Genomic DNA, 20,847 nt, shown 5'->3' on the forward strand with positions numbered 1-20,847 from the left:
TGACATTACAAAAATTTTTTAAATATCACGTTTTATTTTATTTCTATTTAGTTGTTTAGAAAACAATATGTCTTAAATACAATTTTTCGTGTTTCGGATGAAACTGTATACATTCTTGTTATTTTATTCTCCTACGCTTATCTACTCTACAGACATGCTTTGAAATTCAAATCCATTCATTCACCAGTACGATTCATTCATGAAAATATTGGAGCATAAACATACAGCAGTTCAATTAGAAATAAAACTTTTTAAATAGATACTAAAAGTAAATCCTTATTGAATCACTTTTCAAACTGTTTGCAAACTAAATACTGACAAGCAAAGTAAGTAACTTTAGTCACGCACCTGTTCACGGACTGGCAGCATATAGCTTATAAAAAGAAAAGTCATCAAGCAGCATGCGTCCGTGAAATCGAAAAATCAGCTGCAACAACCGTAATAAAATAAGTCATACCACTGTCATTCGTATGTGGAAAGTCTGACGGTACTATGGACGGTCAGAAAAGTAGAGTGGCGGCGAGGGGGAGCCCCTCCCCTTCGATATCGCGCGTCGACTCTCCAAAAAACGTTCGTACAGAACGCTGGGCGGTGGAAGAGGAGGACCGAAGGGGAGGGGGAGGTACCTCCACCGGCGGCGCCGAAGCGAAGAAGAAGACGGCCGCCATCACGCGCAGCAGCGAAGAGCGCAAAGAGAGCCAGCTTGTAACTTCGCGTTTGTTTTCGCTTTGCCAGACTTTGCTCCTCTTACCTCGTCCTCGTCGTCGTGTCTTACAATCAAAAGTATGCCGCGAAGTAACTTCGTACAACGCGCTGCTGACAACACGTGAGTATCTCGCTCACTCTATCTTTCTCTTTCTCTCTCTCTCTCTCTCTTTTATCTGTTTCTGCGGCCTATAAGTGAGGCGAGTTAATCTGGCGTACAGAAGAGTGAAGTTAACTTGTGTATATATATGCGTGCGGTGTCCGTATGTGCGGTTTTGTTTTCGTATCAGCGCGCGATAATTGATGCACGTTTCGGCTCTCACGGCGACCATCTTGCGTCTTTTTGGAATGTTGCGCGTAGCAGCAGCGATCCTAATCGGGATTTCATCCAAACGATAAGGATTTTCGTATAGTGAACGCGCGCGCTTGCTGTATATGCAATTTTCTGTCGTTCCGGTAGTTTTCGAAAATAAAAGTAGGGTTGTGTCGTAATTAAAGTTGATTGTTCTTGTGGGGCTTTGTTACTGTACCACAGTCCCGATGAGTCACTCTCGTGGTGTGTTGACTTTTTCTTCTTTTTTTCCTATAACCTTTCTTTCAGTGATTTAGTTGTATATTTAATGCTCAGTCTATACACGTCTTGACCTACAAGTAGTTGTGGTCAGGTGTGTTTAGGGAGCGTTGAGTGAACATAGTATGATTTAATTTAGTGTATTAATTCATTATAGAAAAATTTTTTTTATTACACTGACAATGAATCTTTCCCAAACACTTAGCTGTCATTAAAAATAAAATAAAATTTGAATTATCATCGAGCGCAATATTGATCAAAAATATATGCACTAAATCTACATGCATAGGTATAACCTTAAAATATTCCTTTAAAATACAAAACTTATTTGTCTTATAATTACTTTAAATAATTTATCATTAAATATATAAACGGAGCTCAATATTATTTTCCAGAAAGAAGAATGAAGATTACCTGAAGTATGTGGTAGACGGTTTTTACTAATCAAAAATGAACAGTGAGCAACATGCTCTGCCAGCGACAACGCAGGCACAACAAGAGGTAAATAAAGTCATTTTGTCCTATTATTTCTTAGCCAAGATACAAATGTGTATTAGCAGTATTTTTACTTCTCTTCTATTTTGGTATATAGATGTTTGCAATTTGAAAAAGCTATCTCTCCCTTTTTCTGTCTAAACATATTACTTTATTATTTTCACTATATTTTTATATATAGAACTTGATAATTTTTCAACCTAGTAATATATAGAATAATCTTGAGTAGAAATTAAAAGACACCTTGTAGATTGCACGTTTTAATTTCATATAATTAAATAATTCAAAAAAATTTCAACTCTTTTTGACATCTGTCTCAAATGTAGATGGCATATGATAATAGCCAATGTCAGTCTGTTCTAAGACATCTATTCTAATGAAATATTTGTGTAAGCTATGGTACATTTGTAAGAGGCTGTGTAAATTATTGTTGTTTACTGCATGGCAAATTGATGTTGTAAATGTGTATTGATAGGAAATAAGTGGTCAAGGTACTACTCGTACCTCGTATCAAGGTGATGTGCCAACAGCAACAACTGTCAACAATGTAACACATAATCCAAGCACGTCCACAGACCTCCGTGTAGGTACTGTAGCGTTAGCATCATCGGTAGCTTCCTCTGTAGCAAAATATTTGGTGCTTACCAATTTATTCCCTGGGCCAATACCTCAGGTGTCAGTTTACCCTCCTAACAACAAAAATGCTGGGGTTGGTAAGGTTCAAACTACAAAAGAATCAGCTGTTTTATTAAACCAGGATGTAGCACTTACTTTCACTGGACCTAACCAAACTTCTACATCACAACAGCAAACATCTGTTAGTAGAAGTAGTCAGCAAAATACTCTACAATCTGTTCAGGTTTGTTTTTCTAGGTTGCATGCTTGGCTTTATTATATATAATATATATATTATATATATATATATATATATATATATATATATATATATATATATATATATATATATATATATAAATGGTATACAAAATATTTTTATTGCAATTAGTATTTTATTTACAACTAGTTTCAATGCTGTGGCTATTTTACAAACAATTATTACACATTACTCTTAATATTTAATCTATGTATAATTTTGTTTGTTTGAGAATTATATAACCATGCTTGCTAGTGATTAAATATATATGTAAAGTGAAGTCAAATTAATAAAGATGTAGTATGTAATAATGCAATAAATAACATAATATAACTCCTTAGTAGAAAAGTAAACTTACAAAAACACTATTACAATCTAGGTTCCAGTCTCTCTTCCAGGGCTGAATCTTGATGGAGCTCATTTACAAACGCATCTACAAGCCGTGCATGCTCAAGTACAACAACAACTACAGAATCAACAGCAACAACAACACCAACAACAACAAGCACAATTGTTGCAGCAGGTTCAAGCCCTGCAGCAAATTCAAAATCATCAAAATGTTCAAAACTCAGTACAGGCCAACCAAAATCAGAGTTCATCCAGAGATAATAAATCCAAGGTTGAACAACCTGATAACCAAGGACATCCCCATGTAAATAACGACCATCATCAACAAGCTCAGGAATTGCAGCAAAGTCTGATACATCAGCAGCAACAGCAGCAACAAATTAATGTTACCATTGGTGGCGGTACTACTGATAATGCCAATCCCAGTGAAAAAATTGAAAAGAAAGAGGAGATACGCCAGCTAAATATGGCTCAGTAAGTTAGGAAAAAGTAAATTTCATATAAAATTAGTTTTTTTTACTAATTAAGTTGGATTTTTGAATATTTTTCTTAGATTTCAAGTGCCTGACTTAAAGCCAGGGAGTCATATGATGGACATTCGAACTGCGGATGGTTCAATTGTGAAAATTAGTGCTGCAAGTGATCCTGATCTCGCAAAAACTTTAGGCGTTGATATATCTCAGTACATCAACAAGGTAAAATTTTGAATCAAGACCCTCAGAAAATCTCATAATATAAAACAATGTTTGGTTAAAAATAGGGAACAGTGAACGTCGAGGAATTGAATCAAATAAATCAACTGCTGGCATACCATGAAGTTTTTGGCAAGTTACAGAGTGATTTAGCCGCAGGAACACCTTTGATAGGAAGTACAGTGCCAACACAAACTGTTACAACGATACAGAATGGCACTCCGATCGTGCAGCAAGTACAACTCAATAAATTTGAAATAAAAACGAGTGACGGTGAAGCTACACCTGGTCCAAGTGGATCGCCTGTTTCTGTAGGCAGTCACGCCTGTGAAGTCTGCGGCAAAATCTTCCAGTTCAGATATCAGTTGATTGTACATCGAAGGTACCACACCGAAAGAAAGCCTTTTACTTGTCAGGTAATTGTTAAATGTTGGTACATTGTTGGCGGTTCTTAAAAACGGTAAAACTTATGTCGATTTAATTTTAAAAAGGTTTGCGGTAAAGCATTCACTACTGCAAACGACCTTACACGTCATGGAAAGTGTCATTTAGGAGGTTCCATGTTTACTTGTGCCGTATGTTTCCACGTTTTTGCGAATGCACCTTCATTGGAACGACACATGAAACGTCATGCTACAGATAAACCATATAACTGTACAGTTTGCGGTAAAAGTTTTGCAAGGAAGGAGCATCTCGATAATCATACGAGGTGTCATACTGGCGAAACGCCGTATAGGTGAATATTAAATTAATATAAAACAAATAAATATAAAATAAATTTTTTAATCGGGGAGATGAAGAATACTAATGCTTATATCATCTATCAGATGTCAATACTGTGCAAAAACATTTACCCGTAAGGAACATATGGTCAATCACGTAAGGAAGCACACAGGAGAAACACCTCATAGGTAAGAAATCTATTTTGTTTTGTAATTTTTTAAACAAAAATTTGAAAAAAATGAACTTGTTTTATGAAATAAATATCAAAGAGTAAGATAAAAATAAGTCTTTATTTTCGCGATTACTCTTTCCAACTGTGCTAACAATAACGTTGAAAATATCTTTTCAGGTGTGACATTTGCAAAAAGTCATTTACTAGAAAGGAGCACTTCATGAACCACGTTATGTGGCATACCGGCGAAACACCTCACCATTGTCAAGTGTGCGGTAAAAAGTACACACGCAAGGAACATCTTGCCAATCACATGCGTTCGCATACCAATGACACGCCTTTCCGCTGTGAAATTTGTGGTAAAATTTATTTCCAAAATATTAGTTTTATAAAAATTACGTAATAATAAAGGGTTAACAAAAAATTCACTTGACCTGTAAATTGAAAAACTAGTTTTCCTATTTGATTTAGGAATAAGGCAGATTAGCATAATTTCGTTAAAGGAAACCTATTTATCATGGGAACACAAAAAGACATTCCTAACAAAAGACTTAGGTAGAGATAACTTATAAGAATTTTCACTTCCGGGGATTATACACCAGAAAAATATCCCACTGCTAAAGTACCATAACCAATCTTTCTTTCAAGAAACTACCTGTCGGTCGAGCATATTGAATTTTAGATAAGTATATTTGTAGGCTTGTCCTCTTGGCTGTATACCTGCTTCTTTTGTTTGGAAGATACCGTAAGATAGGCTAGCTCGACAGGTAGCCACTTGTAAAACTTGAATGCCCCGGGCTGCAGGTATAATACAATTGTATCTGTTTGAGTAGTTAGAACAACAGTTTTTCAATGAATGGTGTTTATGATCCCATTTTAAAAACAAATGCCTAATTTTCAATAAAAGGATATAATTGTGACAACCATGATATTTGTCTTTATTGTATATATTTTTTCAACACTCTGTGCGGAAAGTGCGTTTTTCCCGCACGCTCGGCATAAAACGTGCTTTGAAAATCGCACTTTTCACACGTCGTATCAAAAAATACGGTACGGCAGATGTTCAGGAAACAGTTTCTCGTCTCGTGTACCTTTCCACCCTCGCTTCGCTCGGGCGTAAACGCCACACGTGACAAGAATCTATTTTCCTCGCATTTGTATCGTAATGTACTATACTATATATTGTCACTCTTGGTTCCCTTGATGTATATGTTTTAGAATTCATATTGAAAGTTATTCAATAAATTTTAATAATATGAAAACAAAAATTTTCTCGTAAAACTAACAAGTTATTATTTTTTTAGGAAAATCATTCACGCGCAAGGAACATTTTACGAACCATATCATGTGGCATACGGGCGAAACTCCTCATCGGTGTGATTTTTGCTCGAAGACATTTACTCGTAAGGAGCATCTACTGAACCACGTGAGGCAACACACGGGTGAGAGTCCGCACCGCTGTAACTTTTGTTCGAAATCATTTACGAGAAAGGAACACCTCGTTAACCACATCCGCCAACACACAGGTGAGAGCGGTTGGCAGAGATGTTCACTTCGGTTCACACAACTATATACTTACTCTCAGACTTGTCAACTCTTCTTTTTTTTATTGTTCTATGTTGCATTCCATCCGCTTTGTTTCATTTCATCCATACTCGCTTGGTTTTTTGTAACAATCCACCAATGTACCTTATGCCCATCAACTTACTTTATTCTTACCCCCTTCGTTTTTTCAATACTATAATGAATGTCACAATTCTGCCTGTACACCGCTCTCATTTGCTTAGTCATTTATTTTTTTATATCCACACTTACGCAGTTTATTAATGTCGCTATTTCATACGTATATTGTACTTTATATGTATTTTTTCACATCTCATACGTGCTTCTGTTCTTTATTGACCAACTAATAATCGTTACGTGATAAAAGTGAACATTCATAATAAATTATTTCTCTGCAACATGCAATTTATAAAAATCAATTGGTGAAAACATTAACAAACTGCTCTTTCCTTGTTAGATATAAACTTATTAGAAGCTAGTCTGTGATATAAACTGCTTTTATTTGAATAATTTATAAAAATTTGTCTAAAGAAAAATTGTCAAAGCTTTATATCATAGATTTTCTTTGAATGCAATATACGAAGATGGCAAGTGTTTTCTTGAGAAAAAAAAAACAATGGCACAAAACATCACGTTGATATTATACATGAAACGCACTTGTACATTATCATTTTTAACATACCACTACACTGGCAGATATAATTACATAGCGATATTGCATCATTTTGCTAAAATTTTGTGACTAAAGAATTCACAGAAATCGAAGTATTTGTAAATAAATAATACAAAAAAAAAGTTAACAGCCACAATAGCAATATTATTTTGTTTTGCTTTGTGATATTTCGATTATTAAACAATTTTATACATGCTAACGATTTGTTCACTTGTAATATACACTGCCATTTGGTGTATTGCATCGGGTAAAACTCGCCTTGTGCAGGTAATGCCTCGTGTCTGTGTAATATTGGGAAGATAATAATTATGATAAGAAATAGTTCACTTTGTACATTTGTAAAAAGTGTATTATATGCAAAATATTTTTATTTCAACATCGTTTTAAAACATATGAGGGAAATTTTATCGTCGAACTGTCCGTTACTAATCAAGTTTCGTTCAAAGTGAGCTTTTCTCAAGCTGAACGAGAATATAACTGTAACGTGTGGCAATGACCATGAACGATACACTTGTCATTCTCCTCAGTCAAGTGAATGTCTTAGAATCAAGTACAAATTAAGAGATCTGAAAAAAGCATGAAGGAAAAAAGAAAACAAAAAAGCAAGTAAAAAATGAAATTTAGGAGAGACGCCCTTCCGATGCCAGTACTGTCCGAAAGCGTTCACGCGCAAGGACCACCTGGTGAATCACGTAAGGCAGCACACGGGTGAGTCACCCCACAAGTGCCAGTATTGTACGAAATCGTTCACGCGCAAGGAACACTTGACGAATCACGTGCGTCAACATACAGGCGAAAGTCCACATCGCTGCCATTTCTGCAGCAAGTCCTTTACCCGTAAAGAACATCTTACAAATCACGTGAGGATCCATACCGGAGAATCGCCACATCGCTGTGAATTCTGCCAGCGTACCTTCACTAGAAAAGAACATCTAAACAATCATTTGAGACAGCATACTGGTGACTCCTCTCACTGCTGTAATGTCTGCAGCAAGCCTTTTACCAGAAAGGTAAACTATTTATACATTTTTTAATAAGTGCTAATTTAGGTGTACAAAATAAATTAAAAATTTTGTAACGAAAATTAATGTATATTTTATAGGAGCACCTTATAAATCACATGCGCTGCCACACCGGTGAACGTCCATTCGTGTGTACAGAGTGCGGCAAAAGTTTCCCATTGAAAGGCAACCTGCTCTTCCATATGCGCTCACATAACAAAGGTAGCCAAGCCGAGCGTCCGTTCCGTTGCGATCTCTGCCCCAAAGATTTCATGTGCAAAGGCCACTTGGTGTCGCATCGACGATCGCATTCTGACGAACGGCCACATCGCTGTCCCGACTGCGATAAAACGTTTGTTGAGAAAGGCAACATGTTGCGGCATCTTCGCAAGCACGCTGCCGAGGGCCCACCGACACAAGTTGCAGGAGCTTTAACGCAACAACAAGTTCCTTCTACCGCTACCGCTGCTGCAGCCGCTGTACTTGTTGGACATCCTTTGGCACAGCCTAGTGCTCCGCTTCCTCAACATACCGTTGTTGTGCCCACCCCACCAGGAGTGCTTGCCACGTATTGATAGGCTGCGTGCGGAATTCTGTACTAGTGAAAAGCTTTTGATGTCGTTTCGACGTCGGAGAACTTGACGGATTTTACAGCTTACTAAATTACATGCTATTGAACCAACAGTTTGGTCACTTGTTTCATTATATATTTTTAACGAATTTAGAGTTATTGTCAGGGGTGTGCGAATAAATGCTTTTTTTTCTTTCGCTGTCATATTAGAACGTAAAAAATGAACGTTCTTTAGCATAAATACTTCTTTCTTATTTTGTTTAACTAAGCTAACAATTTTTTCATTTGCATACCCCTAGTTATTTGACGTCACAATGTTGCGGACAAAAATTTTTTTGTAATAGTAATTACATCCGTATTTTTTTGTTAAAATTTTATTTACAGTTATATTAATATTTATTGTCTTCATTGATCAGGTGATATGTTGACTCGTAATTATTTGAAGAAATTATCAGTTTAAAACTTTGAATACCAATATGATTTGTTGTATATTTATTGTTACTTTTCATAGTAAACAATGAAAAAAAAATGAGAATGATCGTGACCGTATTAAATAAATAAATGTAGCTAATTAAAATAAAGTGAAGAGGCATTACGAATAAAAGTGCTGGTATATACCTGATATGAAATGAAGCAAAATTATTATTTTTAGATATAAGTATCGATAATTGAAAAGCGTACTATAACATACAGACAACATTTTACAGATTTATTAATTTGACCATTAAATTGAATATCATTAAATTTGAAACGTAATTTACTTGTACTATTTTTCAAAATATCACTGAATTATCCATTTTTTAATGGTTGCATCAACTGTTGCCTTCCTTCTGAACGAAGAATTCTGCAGAATTCAATGAAAAAGTAATTTTTTCAAACTAAATTAAACGATCTGTGATTGCAGGTAGTTTAGATTCTTATCAGTTTTGCGTAAATTTTTACAAACTATTTACTTGAGCGACATGTCTACGTCTGATATATTTTCTATTACATGCATATATGCGTAAATGCATAGAATGTTCCTAACAATACCTAGGAAAATTAAATACAATTGAACATTTTCTCACAGTTATTATTTGTATCTACGGAACCTTTAGTTTCCAAGCGTTGTAATTAACCTGGGCAAGTTATGAATGTAAGAGAACAATCTTACAAATGAAATCTGCAGTATCAATGAGTTACCGTTGTTTGCACTTAATTTTATAAGCACTTTCCAAACTAAAAATAGTATGATGATTTCAACAGCAATTGTGGTGACTACTCGAATATATTTCACTTGGTCAGTGATAGAATATATACTACATTTTTCTGAATATCTCCAATCTGTTTTTGTAGTGAAAAGGAAACCATCAAATTAGCATTAATCTTATACTGAGAATGCTTTTTTAAACATTAGCATGCTCTAACCAACAAAATATTTCAATTTATCAAGTAAGGTAATCTTGAAAATAACCAGACTCACCTTGAAAATAATTTTATAATTTACAGGTGTTATGCTTACAAGTTAGAATGAACGTTTTGATTTGTACAGACAAAAAAGTAAACATAAAATAATGTGTCTTTAAATAGCTTTTTAGAACATAAAGGAACCAAATAAAATTTTAACATCACTTAATTGATATAATGATATCGAGTTCATATTGCGACCAGTAGTTTGTATTTTGCACTTTTCATAAATTAGCATTGTACGTAACAAAGGCAACATGCGATTGTAAAAAAGACAAATAAAATATCGACGCAAATAAAAGAAAGATTAGAGTTAGGAATACATTATGTGTTGTATAAGGATAAAAATATTTTATTCAAATAAGAACGATTCAAAGAAGTACTTCTTTTACACATTTTTGTACAAGATTTAAAAGGAATATCATAAGTCATCGTGTAGATATGTACTCATTTTGAAGTACCGAACGTTATATAGTAATTGTTTTTAATTTTTTTTTAATCTTGTAACTTACCGTTATCTGTTTTATTTTACGAGTGCAATATAACTGCATTATTTCGTTTGTATGCAACTTTGGTGTAAAATTGAGTTGTATTATATAACATTGAATTTAAAAATTTTTATACTTCAGAACATTGAACGTTGGATTACGAAACTCAATTTTAGACATTAAAATATCGTTTCAAATGAAAAATTAAATATTTTATATCTTTTGTAAAAGATTCTAAATTCTTTCAACCATTTAGAATTTTACTATAAAATTTATCTGGCTACTTGGTATTATCATTTAGTAATTTATATGCTTATTACTTAGTATTAAGTAGAGTACTTTTTTACTCGAAATGTGCATGTAAAATGGTTTTCAATTTTACCTTGAATTAGTCCATGATTTTCAAAATTATTTAAATCATGTGAGTATATTTAATACGAAACTCTAATATAAGTAACAAAAACTGAAAATTCACGTGCAAAACGCTCAATGTCATAACTGAAATTGTTAGCGGAATATGTAAACTGAAAAGAAAATGAAATTTTAGTATCAAGCCTAAAGTTAAATTTATAATCATACTGCATATTAAGTGATAATGAAAGATAAGTATAAAGGCAGATGACTTTATTACAAAGATAACGTTCTAGAAACACAATCTTCACTCTCTCTAGCTAAAAATTTAGATTTATGTACAATATATTATGAATATTGCTATTGTATATTCACTGAACGATCATAACAGGCAATTTGAAACAGAACAAATTTGTAAAAACAAAAATGCAATGGACTATTGAGACAAGCAGATAGCGCATCTACTTTAGAAGTATCTATGATATAAAAAGCCATATATATATACATATATATATATATACTCTGTATTTTAACAGAGTATTAAATAATCAATACACCGAAATAAACGTATAATAAGCGAATAGTGTAGCGGAAGCACACTCGAAACAGATGATTATATATGTATAATATATATAGAGCGAAAGCTCGTATACATTATGTGTATATACCGGTTTAGTGTAAGCAAGAATTGAAAAAAGGCGACTCCAAAGTTACGTCCTCCTCATAGCGATGCAACCAACACTTAAAAATCACAACATCATGGATTTACTATTACCTCCTAAAAATGAAAAGTTTGGAGTCACTTTTTCCAGCGGAGCTATAAAACTAATCGTAAGAAAACATAAAAGCTGTAATGAAAATATATTAGAGATAATGTTTATATGAATTATTACAATTAAAATATTATTATGATATGTTACAAGTGTATAATTAAAAGTTTGTTTATGCTTTGGAGGAATTTTAATTTTCCGCTTGTTCTAAAAGCATAAGAGTAAAATGACAAACCCAAATAACTTAAGATATAATTTTTTCTAAATCAAAGCAAAACTTTTTTGTTTATTTGATTATTTTATATTGTTTAATTTTATTTTATTTTGTCAAGAGAACACTTTTTTGTAAAAAAAAGTTTGTAGCTTACTAATGATGCTTTGATTTAGAAAGAAATTTTAGGGAAAAATAGCATAAATCATTTATAATTTACCTTTTATTAGAAAAAAAGATGGAAAAAAACATAGAATTTTATTATGCACCGTTGTAATATTCTGTATCCCAGTTTTGACACAATATACACTGGTGTTATGTTAAATGTGAGAATGTGGTGTTTTTTTCCTTATTCAATTCTGATGTGAGCTTCGCCAAATCTTTGTATGAAAGATATTTTTTCGAAAGCTATTAGTACAATACAAATGTATTTGAAATTTACTTTGTAATTATAGCTTTACTGTGGATAACAAAGAAATAAATATCAAAACTGTGAATTGATAGAAATATTTCATTTTTCTAATAAAAATAATTTTTTCACTCTAATTTATTAATTACCATTTTTATTGTTTAATTTTACAAATTTTGGTCAAGTAAGACATACTACACATGTATATACATACAATCAAAAAGAGGTTTATTATTTTAAATATTGCGCGGATATACAACGTTTAAAAATGTTTCCGCAGAGAGGCGTAACAGGACCGCTATAGCTACTATCAATACTATCAATAATCTGGTAATGTATTTTTTTGACCGATGCGAAAACAGCCCAACACAAATAACATTCTATAAAAAAAAATGATCACATCTCACGTATGTCTAATTGTACTTCTCGAAAAAATAATTATTTGTTATTGTACCATATATTTCTCATAAAAAATACAAAATATCGTTATCGATAATTCACCTCCTATTTATTCACATAAAAGACATAATTAAGCAAAAATAAATTCACAGAAAAATTGTACCTTCTGTAGTCTAAATTGTACCATCAGTACAATTCTATAAATTTGTTTCTAAAAGAAATAATAGGACAATTACAAAGCTCTACGCCTGCGCAAAGTGCATTTCCGGATGACATCCTTGTAAGTTGTAACAATGAGTGGTAATTTGTAATTGTCCTGTTATTTCTTTTAGAAACAAATTTATAGAATTGTACTAATGGTACAATTTAGACTATAGAAGGTACAATTTTTCTATGAATTTATTTTTGCTTAATTATGTCTTTTATGTGAATAAATAGGAGGTGAATTATCGATAACGATATTTTTTATTTTTTATGAGAAATATAATGGTACAATAACAAATAATTATTTTTTCGAAAAGTACAATTAGACATTTTTTTGTGATCATTTTTTTTATAAAATATTATTTGTGTCGGGCTGTTTTCGCATCGGTATTTTTTTGAGTTGTTAAACTATTATCTATCTATCGCACATACTATGTACAAACTGTAATACTATAGTCTGTACACTATATGTGTGTGTGTTTGTATGGACTTCACACTCAAACTTTTATCCTACGTAATTAATGTTTTTTTTAATTTATATATATACATATATATATATATATATATATATATATATATTCAATACAGAGCTAGGAGAGTCATAAACTTTAATCATGTGTCAATAACACAATAAAAGTCAGATTATATCAACCAGAAGTGTCTGATTTACGTGATGTTAAAGTTAATAGGTTAACCTATAGATATCTCAATATTTTACGCAGATTCAACTGCTGTTACCATCATGAGTGACATTTCGCAATCAGAATCTTACGAAAACCGTATGTACAGCATTATTAAATTGTAGATGTCAAATATTTTTAATTGTTCACTAACACGTTTTTTTATATCATTGTAGATATACGCATTAACACCCACAGTACAGGTTCCGATGGTGATAATAAATTAGAACCCTCTAGTCCTGTAGATAGACATACATTTTCTAGATGCAGCAGTACAGGTTCTGTAAATACTCCTTCTTCATCTGCTCATAATACTGGTCAGTTGCTTGATTACATATATATATATATATATATATATATATGTTTATTTATACATAACATATGTTATTGATTTTTAATTTTAATTTATCATCATGCATCTATCACTAGAGGATGAAGACAGTGATAATAAAAGTTCAACGATAAGTTACAAAGAAAGACGTAGGGAAGCTCATACACAAGCAGAGCAAAAACGAAGAGATGCTATTAAAAAAGGATATGATACCCTTCAAGATCTTGTACCAACATGTCAACAAACAGATCCTTCTGGTTATAAATTATCAAAAGCAACTGTTTTACAGAAATCCATTGATTACATTCAATTTTTGTTACAACAAAAGAAAAAACAAGAAGAAGAACGAAATGCTCTGCGTAAAGAAGTTATTGCTCTTAGAATAATGAAAGCCAACTATGAGCAGATTGTTAAAGCTCATCAGACACAGCCTGGACACTCGGAAACATGTGTTTCAGATGAAACTAAATTCCAAGTGGTAACTAACTGATATTATAGAATGTTTTAATAAATTTCATTATCTGATATACAAATATTTTGTTTAATTTTTTGCTATCAGTTTCAGGCTATTATGGATCGCTTGTTTCAAACTTTTGACAATGTATCAGTTGCTAATTTTGCTGAATTATCAGCTTGTGTTTTTACTTGGCTTGAAGAGCACTGTAAACCACAGGTAATATTATTTATGAACAAAATAATAATTTATTTCATACATTAAAAATTGAATTATTCTTGCAGACTCTTAGAAATGTGGTCTTGTCTGTCTTACAACAACTCAATAATCAAATCAGCTAGTGGATCAAAATATCCCTAACTTATCCTTCAGTCGGATTTCTTATAGAAATCAGCTTATAAAGTACAAATGAGAAAATATTATTCTTTAAGTTTATGAAATTTGAAATATTTCAAAGTAGTTGAAAATAATGTACCATTGTGTCAAAATTTTATTAAACTATTTTTTATTACATGTGACTAGTTTTGATAATAAACTTATTTAAAACTTGATGTTTCCAATATTTTTTTATTATTTATAAGTGAAACATGAGTACAGTTATAACTGAACTGAGCCATTGGTATATTTTTATTAAATAGTAGCTATCCCTTGCTTCGGCCGCTACTGCAGCCACAAATAAGTCAATTTATAGACTTTATAAAGCAAAAATAAAAACAATGAGTAATTTTAAACTGTGCACCCCAACAATATCAGTTTGTTCATTTAGAACAAGTTTGAAAAAAAATAGTGAAAAGTTTGAAAAAAAGAAATAATTCAACGCGCACGGATCGACAACGTTAGAGATACTCCGGATTTCCTAATTGACGGGTTTTTAAATAGTTGATACTTGTATCGATATTATACCAATTTATTCTTGTTGACTTTTGTTATTTATTGTTTCTAAGTTCACGTTATTATAAAAATAAATAACCTTTCATTCTGCAATTTACTTAAGTTCTTAAACGTAATAACTTATTGCAATTGAAAACAAATAATACGATTTTAATGCAATTTTCATTTATTTAAGGTATACTTACTTTTTTCAAATAATTAGTTAATAGATACTACGTTACTAAAAAAATAGTGTTAATATTATAACATATAAGTTATGCTCAGAAAACACAAAATTGTAATAATCTCAAAAGAATAAATAATGAAGTACAGTAGATAAAGTAAACCGTTAATTAAAAAAATCGTCAAGATCGCTTTCCAAAAGGACTTGATGAACTTTAATTACTTCACGCAAGCATTGCTTTTGTCGCTGATCGACATTTTTCCGATCCACAATATTATTCACATAATCAATACATATTTTCATTGTTTGATGTTTGCAGTTTCGATAAATATGGGTATTAACATTACAAAGCGTTTGCTTACTAAGATCATAGAGCTAGTAAGTATTATTTTGTACATTTATAGTAAATATGAAACTATAAGTTTGATTTTAAATAAATAATGATGAAAATTAATAATGTAACATTGTTAGTTTTTTTGAATAATTAGTTAATGTTAAAAAACTGTGTGCTGTCATAATTTCTTATTACCTTATTAATTTACTAGAAATCTTGTTATTTTCTCAAAAACAATATGCAACCTTACTACGGATTCTTCGCAGTGGAATTTGTTTTTACCGAAAATATTGAAGTTCATTGTTCTGGAATGATTACAGGTTAATCAAATTTATATAGGTATTGACATGCATTCTCTTGGGACTTTTATTCCACACAACTTGGGATTATAATCAAGATCATGACTTTTTGGAGTCTGGAACTTATTTTGGCTATCTTATTATTGTGACTGGCCTTTTGTTAGGAGAAATAATGGGCACTCCCGTCGACAAATTAATCGTAAATATGTTGATTTAGCTATTATTTTAATTTGATTTTCTACTAAGTCATATCCAACAAAAGTTTTAATACAAATTCATGTATCTTCACAGGATATATTCTTCTCCGCAGTTGGTTGTGCATTTTTTATAGCTATAGGTTTAATATACATTCAATCACCATACAACTATTTGGAAAAAAATACAATTAAGGGTGCGCTCTCTATCATCAACGGTATTATCTTCTTAATTGACGCTGTCCTGTATTTTCTAGATAAATGAAATGGTATCAATTAACTTTAATTTGAATACGAATAAGGTTTTTATTCGTATATTATATATCATATTATATTTGATTATAAATAAGACTAAACTCACGACCTTTCTATTTGATTTTTTGGCTAAAGAAAATTGATTTCAAAGCAGCGTTCTCAAAAATAGAACGTTCTATATAGATATCACATTCCTACGATTACGATCGATGTTATCGAAATATCTGTCACATTCAATATCCATACTGTCATATTGATCATCTTTCTATGATAATGATGCAATAGAATGCAATAATATTTTTAATTTTCAAGAGATTGGTTCCAATCTTAGAAACTTGCTATTTAACAATAACTTTTTATAATTTTGCATTTTTAGATTAAAAAGAACAGAATAATTTGAATTCAGTATTTAAAACTTTCTTAATGTTGCAGCTTTTAAAAGGTTTATACAAGAAAATTTATTCTATCACTTTACATAATTCAATATTCATTGTACATTTTCTGTTCTATACGGTTGATTTACGATTGCGCGTCATTTTTGGCCATATTGCACTTAAAAGAGGACTTTTGGAGAGACACATGCTAAAACTTATAAAGACCAGAGTCTCTCGTACCCCACAGATAAGTTCTAATGAGTAATTCTGAATAAACGCGAATTTATCTTCTTTTCAAATTTTCTTGAATTTTAAATATAAAATACCAACTGATTTCTTTTAAAAATATTTTTTATTCAAGTTAAAAATATATACAATTTATTGTTGATTATACTAGTATAATTTCTCAATTCATTGGAAAATAACAGGTTTGAAAATTTTATAACAAAACGAAGTTTGTCATGAAAAATTAAATAGCAAATCTGTCAAGTATGACGAAAGGGAAATTATCTGCAACAACTTTAACGATTGTAGCAAATGAAATTTGTAGTACGATTTGTCTGTCAAAAAGACAAATATTAACATTAAAAAATACTAATGAATGACAAAATATAACGTCCAATCAGCCTTAATACTTGTTTTCTTATATAACGTCAATAAAAGTAAATTTAATAAAAATCTTCTTGCGCTGTAGTCGTTTTTGTAGACGTTTGATTCCTTATTTGTTCTTGGCTTAAATACATATCAGCGATTTGTCGTGCAGATGTTGCATCCTCGCAATTTTTATCATCTCTGATTCTGATAAATCTAGGGAACCTTAGTGAAATACCTTTTTCTGGATCGATAATACCTTTAGCTGCCATATGAACTGGTGAAATCGACATATCAGCGCACTTGACTTCCCAGACAAGTTTAGGTTCGAACCAGTGATCAGGTTCAAGACTGGAGTCGTATCGGTAGTAGGATTTGACCTGCTCAACGACTAACTCTTTCAAAGCCTCAGTATGCTTTGCTAGGTCTTCTTCACTAAAACCAGTGCCAATTTTGCAAATACTCTGATACTCTTCGTTCTCCTGGTCATAGCAGCCCAACAGAAAACCTCCGTACGTACCAGTTCGCTTGCCTTTACCTATATAACCACCAATAACGACCAAATCTAATGTATCTCCAACACCTTCCAAGTAGTCTTTCTTCAATTTAAGCCAATTTCGAGAACGTTTGGCAATCTCGTATGTAGCTTCTTTCTCAAGTGTTTTTATCATTAATCCTTCGCAATTTCCTTTGATAGACTCGTCGAGGAATGTTTGAACTTCATCCATGGTTTGGACGTCAAGGCTTTTAGCGAACCACCACTCACCTTCAATTTCCTTAAAGTAAGTTTTCAACAGATCTCGGCGTTTCTGTAAAGGATGCTCAACCATAGCTTCTCCGTTGAAGTATAAAAGATCGAACATGAAAACACACACTTGGACTTTGATTTCAGTCTCATTTGCGTCTTTGCGTTTCCTTGTGCTAAGCACTTGGAATGGCAGAATTTGCTTGTTCTCCTTGTCCCAGGCGACAGCCTCACAATCAAGTATACAACTTTTGACTTCTTCGCTTCGGGTATTTGGAACACGACTGATTATGTCGGGATATTTGCTAGTATTATCTTCTTGATTTCGACTGTATATCCTCACCGAGCCGTCCTCTAAAATGTGAATCTGTGCTCTTTCTCCATCATATTTGTACTCACATGTGAACTTCATACCTTCGAAGCGCGTTAATACTTCTTGTATACCTTTAGTTGGGTGAGCCAACATAGGTTTGAGTGGAATACCTGGGGTGAGCTTACACTCATTTGGTAATTCTTCAATGCCTTTCTTTAAGAGCACTGGAATGATCTTATCATAATTTGGACATTGACAGTAAGTTGTTTTAAGTATCAAAGCCAATTCATCATATTTCTGCTTGAAAGTTTCACTGGAAATTCCTTTTGATGCATTCAGTACTTCAAATGGTCGTTCTTGTTGTGGAGGGGTCATTGCGCAAGCCTGAGCCAAAGCTTGCAAAACTGATTGCTCAGCTAAGCCAATTCTAAGCTTTCCAGCCAATGATCTGATTAAATATCGAGCTTCAGAAAAACGGCAAGCTACAAACAAAGATTGTATTTTGTCTATCTTTTTCATTCCAGAATTTGTTCCAGTAGTTAAGGCAATCTCTTTTAGTTTTGTGTAGACATTACTGACAGTCAATGATGCAGGCTGAAACATCATTTTTTGATTTGACTTACTTCCTTCTGCAATTATTCCTGAAACATAAATATTTTATTTAAGCAACATGATCACTCATAATAATAACATGAGATGATTTTAAATTTAACTTACCCAAATCACCGACTTTCTGCATTTCAGCTTTGATTTGAATAAGAGTTCTGCCAGTTGAACTGGCAATAGCTTTCATTAAATTAGTGTCTGCTATTCCCAACTCCAATCCTTCATAAGCTGGTCCAAGTTGATTTAAGCAGAGGTAAATACTTGGAAGTAGATCATCAGGATTCAAAGCAATTACAGAACGGAAGTAATTGGACAGTATTTCAACTATTTTTAATCGAGCACTAATACCTTCAATCAGCTCAAACGTTTTTGTTAATGCTAAATATGGAACTTTCTGTCCTTCTTTCCAGAAAGCATCATTTATTGGATGATATGATGATTTATCTGGGTTATAGTCAAGACTTTCATTTGTTGTCTTTGCTTTTCCAAACATAGCAGCTGTATTAGAACCTTGTTTTTTCATTGTTGGTGATTCCTTTTTCTTTTCTTTCTCTTTATTGTCACTATTCTCATCAGTCTTCGTTTCTGGAGATTCACTTCCCTCTTTAAGTTCGTTTTTTTTTTTTAGTGGTGAAGAATCTGTTATAGTATTTTTTGTTATTTTTGGATTTTCATTAACAACTTCATCATCAGTATCGTTGTCCTCTTTAGATTTTCCATTACTAGTTGCTTCTTTTGATTTCTCAGATGATGGAGACTTCACTGATTTTTTCTTATCACTAACTTCATTTTGTAATTTCTTTGATGATGATTTTTGTTTTAACTTTCCATCATTTTCAACTTCTTCTGATTTATTAGATGATATAAACTTTTCAGAATTCTTGTCAGCTTTCTTGTTTTCAGCTGATGGACTTTTATCTTTACTCTGAGACTTGGATTTAGCTTTTTTATCCATTGATTTCGCCTCTTTAGGACTGTTTGTTTTTTTTGCTTTTTCTTTTAAGTCATCATTTTTACTTTCTTGATAACAAAAGCTTTTCAACTTTTTTGATGTTATAGACTCATTTAAGTCAATCTCTTTTTCTTCATTATCACTTTCATCTTGATTGTCTTCTCTATTTGTAATGCTGGAATCTGTTAAATCTTCTTCATCTTTACTTTTATCATTATCAATCTTATCATTTTCATCAGAATCATCATCAATACCATTTCTTAATTTCTTTGTTTCATTAGATTCCTTTGACTCTGTAGTACTTTTACGCTTTCCACCTGCGTTGACATGCTCCTCATCTGATGAAGTGTCAGAGTCAACAATATTTTTGAGTCTACTATAAACTTTGGACACTACTTTCTTATTTTTATTTCTAGTAGGTCGTTCAATAGCTTCTTCCTCCTCTTTTTCTGACGAAGCATTTTCATCATTATCTTTCAAAATTGCAGGTGATGATTCTGATTCACTTTCTGTATCTTTTTCTTTATTAATATGCTTTTTCTTACCTTTAGCAACACTGTTACCTTTAGATTTTCGCTCAACTAGCGATTTTTTAACATTACTTGTAGATTTTCTCCGTTTTTCTTTAGGTTCAACTTGCTTCTCCTTTTTGCTCGTTCCATTAGCAGTAGATTTTCGTGATGAAGGAGACTTTTTCACTTCGGTACTTTTGTCTCTTTTACGTTTTCCACTGGACACATCATTTTTCTCTAATGATTTATCACCTTGTTTAGCATCTTCGCTTTCTTTTTTATCATTTTTTGAATTTAAAACCGTAAAAAACGACGTGATGCTTCTTTGAGACATTTTCGCGCCAAATGACAGTTTTCACCAGATTGGCAGGTTTTCACTTGTTTTCAGGTTATGTTTTCAGAATTTGGCGCGCTGACCTTTCTGATGGGAAATGCTATAGTGTTGAGATATGAAGACTATACTATAATATTTATTCGTGGCCACGGT

General features: G+C 32.3%; 3 protein-coding genes across 9 annotated transcripts; 2 read left to right on the plus strand and 1 right to left on the minus strand.

Moving 5' to 3' along the window:
- The first annotated feature begins 420 nt into the window (after positions 1 to 420).
- Positions 421 to 12,145, plus strand: LOC131668596 (zinc finger protein 271-like). 7 transcript variants are annotated; one of them, XM_058942903.1, is made up of 13 exons: positions 421 to 826; positions 1,672 to 1,777; positions 2,247 to 2,630; positions 3,025 to 3,467; positions 3,547 to 3,688; positions 3,754 to 4,101; positions 4,177 to 4,421; positions 4,513 to 4,596; positions 4,758 to 4,939; positions 5,885 to 6,022; positions 7,441 to 7,524; positions 7,609 to 7,826; positions 7,919 to 12,145. In XM_058942903.1, the coding sequence occupies exons 2-13, from the start codon at positions 1,727 to 1,729 to the stop codon at positions 8,390 to 8,392; spliced, it is 2,793 nt and encodes a 930-aa protein (XP_058798886.1). In that variant the 5' UTR covers positions 421 to 826; positions 1,672 to 1,726; the 3' UTR covers positions 8,393 to 12,145. The 7 variants fall into 7 exon arrangements, with proteins under 7 accessions (XP_058798886.1, XP_058798885.1, XP_058798881.1 ...); XM_058942902.1 differs by having other exon boundaries at positions 422 to 826; positions 5,885 to 6,106; XM_058942898.1 differs by having other exon boundaries at positions 422 to 826; positions 5,885 to 6,106; positions 7,441 to 7,826.
- Positions 12,146 to 13,265: 1,120 nt separating this feature from the next.
- On the plus strand, positions 13,266 to 14,702 carry LOC131668614 (max-like protein X). The gene is made up of 5 exons (XM_058942940.1): positions 13,266 to 13,445; positions 13,523 to 13,663; positions 13,776 to 14,155; positions 14,237 to 14,350; positions 14,416 to 14,702. The coding sequence occupies exons 1-5, from the start codon at positions 13,409 to 13,411 to the stop codon at positions 14,470 to 14,472; spliced, it is 729 nt and encodes a 242-aa protein (XP_058798923.1). The 5' UTR covers positions 13,266 to 13,408; the 3' UTR covers positions 14,473 to 14,702.
- A 2,280-nt stretch (positions 14,703 to 16,982) lies between these two features.
- On the minus strand, positions 16,983 to 20,781 carry LOC131668584 (DNA ligase 1). Its single transcript, XM_058942868.1, has 2 exons — positions 19,008 to 20,781; positions 16,983 to 18,931 (listed from the first exon to the last, which is right to left on the minus strand). The coding sequence occupies exons 1-2, from the start codon at positions 20,692 to 20,694 to the stop codon at positions 17,310 to 17,312; spliced, it is 3,309 nt and encodes a 1,102-aa protein (XP_058798851.1). The 5' UTR covers positions 20,695 to 20,781; the 3' UTR covers positions 16,983 to 17,309.
- Between the last annotated feature and the right edge of the window lie 66 nt (positions 20,782 to 20,847).

The sequence above is a fragment of the Phymastichus coffea genome, unplaced genomic scaffold, assembly GCF_024137745.1.
Source record: "Phymastichus coffea isolate CEN01 unplaced genomic scaffold, Cenicafe_Pcof_1.1 PCOF00081, whole genome shotgun sequence".
NCBI classification, from domain to species: domain Eukaryota; kingdom Metazoa; phylum Arthropoda; class Insecta; order Hymenoptera; family Eulophidae; genus Phymastichus; species Phymastichus coffea.

Coding starts and splice junctions, on each gene's coding strand:
- LOC131668596 (XM_058942898.1), top strand. CDS start 1,727: ATGAACAGTGAGCAACATGCTCTGCCAGCGACAACGCAGGCACAACAA. Junction 3,468..3,546: donor CGCCAGCTAAATATGGCTCA/GTAAGTTAGGAA, acceptor TATTTTTCTTAG/ATTTCAAGTGCCTGACTTAA. Junction 4,940..5,884: donor TTTCCGCTGTGAAATTTGTG/GTAAAATTTATT, acceptor TTATTTTTTTAG/GAAAATCATTCACGCGCAAG.
- LOC131668614 (XM_058942940.1), top strand. CDS start 13,409: ATGAGTGACATTTCGCAATCAGAATCTTACGAAAACC. Junction 13,664..13,775: donor TTCATCTGCTCATAATACTG/GTCAGTTGCTTG, acceptor ATCTATCACTAG/AGGATGAAGACAGTGATAAT. Junction 14,351..14,415: donor AAGAGCACTGTAAACCACAG/GTAATATTATTT, acceptor TTATTCTTGCAG/ACTCTTAGAAATGTGGTCTT.
- LOC131668584 (XM_058942868.1), bottom strand. CDS start 20,694: ATGTCTCAAAGAAGCATCACGTCGTTTTTTACGGTTTTAAATTCAAAA. Junction 18,932..19,007: donor GCAGAAAGTCGGTGATTTGG/GTAAGTTAAATT, acceptor TTTATGTTTCAG/GAATAATTGCAGAAGGAAGT.